Source organism: Macaca mulatta, chromosome 4 (assembly GCF_049350105.2).
Source record: "Macaca mulatta isolate MMU2019108-1 chromosome 4, T2T-MMU8v2.0, whole genome shotgun sequence".
In the NCBI taxonomy this organism is placed as follows: Eukaryota; Metazoa; Chordata; class Mammalia; order Primates; family Cercopithecidae; genus Macaca; species Macaca mulatta.
Window position 1 is genome coordinate 158,664,931 of NC_133409.1, and position 7,233 is coordinate 158,672,163.

Here is a 7,233-nt window from a genome sequence, read left to right on the forward strand (position 1 = left end):
TGTGAGGCCAGCAGGAACTGTGGTTCATTTCAGATGACGTGTCTAAGATGGCATTCCTGACCATGACCCTGCACCAAGGCGGAGCCACTCGGATGTACGCGCTCACATCCGACCTGCAGCCTCCGCTGCTCAGCACCTTCAGCGGAGACCGCCGCTTCTCTCGATTTGGTGGCGTTCTGCACTTGAGTGACCTGGATGATGATGGCGTAGGTAAGAAAGGAACAGGACCCTTTGACAAGAATTGAGTCCCTTTGCCCAGTGGGTGGATCTCCTAATTGCATCATCTGGGCTCTGCCCTTATAATTGACAGCCCCGTGGCCTAAGGACGTTTAGATAGATCTTGAATCAGGCGAGACCAGAGAGGGAGTTGCACTTCTGGAAGGTAGTAATATGAGAATCACCTGTGGTAATTGCTATTGATGAATGAAGTAGGAAACAAAAGCCTTGCCTTTGCCAGGGTGAAATCACAGCAGGCTAAAGGAGACACGAATATTATTTGCAGGAGGTTGGGTTAGGATCCAGTAGCAGAACAAGGAAAAGATGACAGTGAGGAGTCAAATACTTCCTTCTGTCGGTTTTTATTGTTTACAGATGAAATCATCGTGGCAGCCCCCCTGAGGATAGCAGATGTAACCTCTGGGCTGATTGGGGGAGAAGATGGCCGAGTTTATGTATATAATGGCAAAGAGACCACCCTTGGTGACATGACTGGCAAATGCAAATCGTGGATGACTCCATGTCCAGAAGAAAAGGTAAAGTGTTCTATAAAATCCTATACCTTACTGGGAAAGGATCACTAATCGCTGATTCCTTGTTAACTCATGTCCACTATAAAATGCTTACCTGAATTTGTACATTCTAGGGTCAGGACACCATCATCTGCCCATGTTTTGTGGGCCCCAGCTGCCTGCAGTTCTTACAGTTCTGCAACATTTCTGCCCAGAGCTAAAGTCCCGCCGGACTTGGTGTTATATAGGTTCCTGGTCACACAGCCTCCCACTGCTTGGTCAGGCACCCACAGCACAGAAGAAAGAAAACAGGCCATGGTCATTGGAGTTTCTCTTTTTAAAATAGAGACGGGTTCCTGTTCCATTGCCCAGGCTGGAGTGCTGTGGTGTGATCATGGCTCACTGCAGCCTCAAACTCCTGGACTCAGGTGATTTTCTTGTCTCAGCCTCCCGAGTAGCTAGACTACAGGCATGTGCCACCACACCCGGCTAATCTTTTAATCTTTTGTAGAGATGGAGCCTCACTATGTTGCCCAGGCTGGTACTGAACTCTTGGGCTGAAGCAGTCCTTCCACCTGGCCTCTCAAAGTGCTGGGATTACAGGCATGAGCCACCATGCCCGGCCAGCCACTGGAGTTTCATTAAAACGGCCTGTCTTTTGCTTTTTGTTTCATTTCTTTGTTTATTCCTGTTTTGGGTGAGTTTCCTTAGGTTACATTTCCTGAGCCTAAAACATTTGGCCATTATTTAACTTTTTTTTTTTTTTTTTTTTTTTTGAGATAGAGTCTGGCTCTGTCACTTAGGCTGAAGTGCAGTGGCAGGGTCTCGGCTCGCTTCAACCTCCTCCTCCCAGGTTCAAGCCATTCTCCTGCTTCAGCCTCCCAAATAGCTGAGACTACAGACATGCGCCACCACGCCCGGCTAATTTTTTGTGTTTTTAGTAGAGACAGGGTTTCACCATGTTGGCCAGGCGGTGATTACAGCCCAAAGTGCTGGGATTACAGACATGAGCCACCACACCCCACCTATTTTAAAAATTTTTAAATTATTTTTTAAATTGCAAAATTAGTGAAAGTTTACTATGAAAATTTTAGAAAATACAAAATGTACAAAGAAGAGAATTAAAAATTACCTAAAATTCCACTCTGCAGAGCTAATACCTGTTTACCTTTAGAGCGTATCCTGCTAGTATTTTTCCTATGACTTTAATTACTACCGTTTATTGTGCATTTAGTATGCATATGCTAAGAACTGTGTATCATTTAATCCACATAAAAGTTATGAAATTAATATGCCCATTTACAGATTTAAAAAATTAAAGATCTTAGCTGAGTGTGGTGGCTCACACCTGTAATCCCAGCACTTTGGGAGGCTGAGGCAGGAGGATCCCTTGAGCCCAGGAGTTCAGGACCAGCTTGGGCAACATAGGGAGACCCTGTCTTAAAACAAAAAAATTAAAGATCAGAGAGGAAGTTTATTCAAAGTTACACTGCTAGGAAGGACGTGGCACAACAGGAATTTGTACCAAGATCTGATTCCAAAGCCTACCCGTAAATATTACACTATGTGTGTGCATATTTTGGTTGACAATTGTGATCCTATTGTGCATAATTTGTGCATAATTTTGTAACTTTTTTTTTTTTTTAATGGAATCTCACTCTGTCATCCAGGCTGGAGTGCAGTGGCATGATCTCGGCTCAGTACAACCTCCGCCTCCCAGGTTCAAGTGATTCTCCTGCCTCAGCTTCCTGAGTAGCTGGGACTACAGGCGCACACTACCATGCCCAGCTAATTTTTGTATTTTTAGTAGAGGTGGGGGTTTCACCACATTGGCCAGGCTGGTCTTGAACTCCTGACCTCCAGTGATCCGCCTGCCTCGGCCTCCCAAAGTGCTGGGATTATAGGCGTGAGCCACTGCGCCTGGCCTTAACCTGATTTTTTTTTTTTTCTTTTTTACCTACTAATATGCCAAGAACATTTTCTTATGTTATCTGATATTCTTATATAATATGGTATTTACCGGCTGATGAGTATTTTATCTACAGATAAACCATAGTTTATTTACCCATTATTTAAGTAACTATTATTAGTCATTTGTGCCATTTCCAATTTTCACTGTTTTTAAATAATATTTATGGTAAAGAGTCACATAAACATTTTTATACATCTGGTTAATTTTCTGACCTGTATTTCTATAAGTAGAATTTCTGGGGTCAAAGGGCATGCACATTTGTAAGGCTAATCAAGAAATGTAGAAATGAGGCCGGGCGTGGTGGCTCATGCCTGTAATCCCAGCACTTTGGGAGGTCGAGGTGGGCAGATCACCTGAGGTCAGGAGTTCGAGACCAGCCTGGCCAGCATGGCGAAACCCCCCTCTACTAAAAATACAAAAAAAATTAGCCAGGCGTGGTGGTACACGCCTGTAATTCCATCTACTCAGGAGGCTGAGGCAGGAGACTTGCTTGAACCTGGGAGGCAGAGGTTGCAGTGAGCTGAAATCGCGCCACTGTACTCCAGCCTGGGTGACAGCGTGAGACTCTGTCTCAAAAAAAAAAAAAAAAAAAAAAGAAATGTAGAAATGAGGGTATGAGGGTATAATTAAAATTGATTTTAGAAAACCACACAAACAGTAATAACGTTGTCTCTCTTCTCAATTTTTTTCTTCAGGCCCAATATGTATTGATTTCTCCTGAAGTAAGTATCCCTTGAAAGACTGAAGAAAGAAAAATTACCAAAACAATGCCCCTTGGCTTATTTTAAACAGATAAAGTATTGCGCTGTGTTCTCCAAAGTCCATTAACAGACAGCATGTTTTGCAGGCCAGCTCAAGGTTTGGGAGCTCCCTGATCACCGTGAGGTCCAAGGCAAAGGTGAGCCCCAGGACTTCATTTCATTGACGTTTATGTTAGTACTAAGGTTGGGATTTGGTGGTCTCACTTCTAGGTTTATTTCAGATTTTATTTTTATTTGAAAAGGAGAAGAACGCACAAAAAGAAAGTAACATTCACGTATAATCCCATCACTTCCTTGGAGGAAAGTTTCCCTTTTTACTCTTCCTGTTTTATCCTCTACAGCAGGGGTTGGGGCCAACTCGTCTGCCATCTAATTTTGTAGAGCCATGAACTAAAAATGTCAGCTCATGTTGAGATGGCTGAAAAGAAATCAAAACAGAATATCTTGTAACATTTGAAGTTTAAATGACATGGAAGTTGCAGTGCCCACACAGCTGTGGTGGAACACAGCCAGGCTCATCTGCTGTGGACTGCCCATGGCTGCTGTCGCGCTGCAGTGGCAGAACTGAGGGGTTGCTTTGGAGACTGATGCCTCACAAAGCCTAAAGTATTTATTATCTGGCCTGTTCCCCAAAATTGTTTGCTGGCCCTTGCCCTAGAAGATAACCATTGTTAATATTTTGCTATTTTCTTCCAGGCTTTCAGAGTTATTTATTTATTTATTTATTTTTTATACAGAAGCTTGCTCTGTTGCCCAGGCTGGAGTGCAGTGGTGCCGATTCAGCTCACTGCAACTTCCACCTCCCAGGTTCAAGTGATTTTCCTGCCTCAGTCTCCCAAGTCGCTGGGATTACAGGTGCCCACCGCCAGGCCCAGCTATTTTTTAAAAACTATTTTGTAGAGATGGGGTGTTGCTATGTTGTCCAGGCTGGTCTGAAACTCCTGGCCTCAAGTGGTCTGCCTGCCTCTGCCTTCCAACCTTCCAAAGTGCTGGGATGATAAGCATGCGCCTCTGCACCCGGCCCAGAGTTTTTCTGTGACTTTAGAGATATACACACACTTTTTTTTTTTTTAAGCAGGGTCTGGCTCTTGTCACCCAGGCTGGAGTGCAGTGGCGTGGTCTTGGCTCACTGCAACCTCTGTCTCCTGGACTCAAGTGATCCTCCAACCTCAGCTCCCTGAGTAGCTGAGACCACAGGTGTATGACACCATTCCACGCTACTTTTTGTATTTTTAGGAGACAGAGTTTTACCATGTTGCCCAGGCTGGTCTTGAACTCCTGGACTCAAGTGGTCCACCCGCCTTGGCCCCCGATTTTTTTGGCTATTACAAACAGTGCCATAGTGAACATTCTTGTACCTGTCTGTAGCTTTTTATAAGGTGAGAATCTTAAAAGTAGGATTGCTAGATCTAAAAGTGTACATATTTTAAATTTTGATATGGTAGATTAAGAAGTTTAACCTTGGCTGGGCGTGGTGGCTCACACCTGTAATCCCAGCACTTTGGGAGGCTGAGGCAGGTGGATCAACTGAGGTCAGGAGTTCAATACCAGCCTGGCTAACATGGTGAAACCTCCTCTCTACTAAAAATAAAAAAAAATAGCCGGGCATGATGGCACATGCCTACAGTCTCAGCTATTTGGGAGAGTGAGGCAGGAGAATCGCTTGAACCTGGGAGGCGGAGGTTGCAGTGAGCTGGGATGGTGCCGTTGTACTCCAGCCTGGGCGACAGAGCAAGACTGTCTCAAAAAAAAAAGTGGGGGCCGAGCGCGGTGGCTCACGCCTGTAATCCCAGCACTTTAGGAGGCCGAGTCGGGTGGATCATGAGGTCAGGAGATCGAGACCATCCTGGCTAACAGGGTGAAACCCCGTCTCTACTAAAAATACAAAAAATTAGCCGGCCGTGGTGGAGGGCGCCTGTAGTCCCAGCTACTCGGGAGGCTGAGGCAGGAGAATGGCGTGAACCCGGGAGGCGGAGCTTGCAGTGAGCCGAGATCACACCACTGCACTCCAGCCTGGGCGACAGAGCGAGACTCCGTCTCAAAAAAAAAAAAGAAAAAAGAAAAAGTTTAACCTTAAAATATACCTCTAAACCACCGATTGCATTCATCCATTTAATTTAGGTTATGACACTGTATAGAACTGTGCTAGGCTATGAGAGATAAAAACAAGGAGAAGGCAAAGTCCCTGTTCTTGAAAATAAGATTTATATACCTGGAAAGTCAAAATAAATGCAAATTAGTATAGGATTAAATGCTTATGAGTAGTATGAAGAATAAGTCTTTTAACAGTGGGTTGAAGGGCTGCGGAAGCCATAGATATATATATATAACCATGTCTGTAAGACTTGGTAAGTGCTGTGGACCAGGCTCCTGTGGACCAGGGTGGAAGGTGGGAGGAGGAAGAGGATTAGGAAAAATTTTGGTGAAACTGCCCTCTAGTGGCCAATAATTTAAGTGACTCATTTACAGGCAGGTCTAAAAATGTAGGATTAACCACACAACAAAAAGATGGTTATTAACTTTTTGGGAAGATTCTCGGAAGGTCTGATCACAGGAATCCTTTATATCACAAGCTTGGACTATATTTAAAGTTTTATTCATTTCAAAAATTAGACTTTATCAAGAATCTATGTATTATAACATAAAACTCTACATATATCAACTATAACTTACATCAATTGAGAGTAGTAGTATATACAGATGATCTAAAAGTAATTTATATTTTATTCCTTTTTGTAAAACAATGCAAATGCACCTTCCTAATTATTGTTCACCTGGGTTAGTGTTAAAATTACTTCACTTTTCCAGCACATACTTGAGCTTGGGGGCATTTTTGAGCACTCTGGGCGTAAAGATAAATTAGATGTTGTGTTTCAAAAATGGGCATTGACAATCAGGATGAGCAGAGTGGCCTTTTCCTGAGATTTGGGTACAAGTTACGTTCTGAAGACTCCTTCCTTTCTGTGGCGTAAGAGCATTCAGTAATGAAATTAGTCGTAACAAATTAGAATTAGGATTCAGTTCTGAAACGTCTCACAGGGCTGCGTTCCATCAGCTCAGGAACCTCAGCAAAGTGGTAACTGAGTGTGTAGTGAGTAGTGTTGTATCAAGCACCTGTGAGATAGACAAATAAACCTGAGACATGGTCCCAGCCCCAGGCGCTTGTAGTCTAGGTGGGAAAATACAACAGGCCCACAAGACCATCCAGGTTGGTATATGATGACCACGAGCCAAAGGAGGTCAGACAGCAACTGCAGCGGAAGTCTCTGCTGGTGGAGTCAGGGAGGGGCCTGCAGAGATTATGGGCCCGGAGCTGCATCTGGAAAAATGACTAGACTCTGACAAAACAGAGAGAAGTCAAAGGCCAGGCAAATTTAGTAAATGTATAATTCCATAAATTGGGAAAGAGAGGGAGAATAAATTACCATTTGATTCCATTTTCTTAAGTGTAGATTTTCCCTGTTAATTGACACTGGGGTATTAAGGGGTAAGATAAGCACAGGGCTAAGCATAGTGTTTGACCCATGGTAACACCTCAACAAATTTTAGCTATGATTATTATTTCTGGATTTCATCAGTAGTTTTCAAAATTAAATAAGAAATTGTCATACCCTGCTCTGACCAAAATACTGTCAGCCAGTTTGATCACCCGTACCTCATGTGCCAGCTTTGGTTCAGAATAACTTTTGTCAGTTTCCACAAATCAAATCCAACCTCGGAGTATGAAGATTTGCCACCACCGAAAATGTTTAAAGACCAGGTATGGTGGCTC

General features: G+C 43.6%; 1 protein-coding gene across 3 annotated transcripts in view; it reads left to right on the plus strand.

The window, feature by feature from the left end:
- The window catches only part of GPLD1 (glycosylphosphatidylinositol specific phospholipase D1), a 68,243-nt gene that overhangs the window by 56,997 nt on the left and 4,013 nt on the right, over positions 1–7,233 (plus strand). For all 3 annotated transcript variants that reach the window (XM_078000914.1, XM_078000915.1, XM_015135674.3), the window contains 4 exons: positions 34–210; positions 592–752; positions 3,396–3,422; positions 3,548–3,598. In XM_078000914.1, coding sequence (XP_077857040.1) covers positions 34–210; positions 592–752; positions 3,396–3,422; positions 3,548–3,598 — 416 coding nt within the window. The remainder of the gene's footprint in view (positions 1–33; positions 211–591; positions 753–3,395; positions 3,423–3,547; positions 3,599–7,233) is intronic.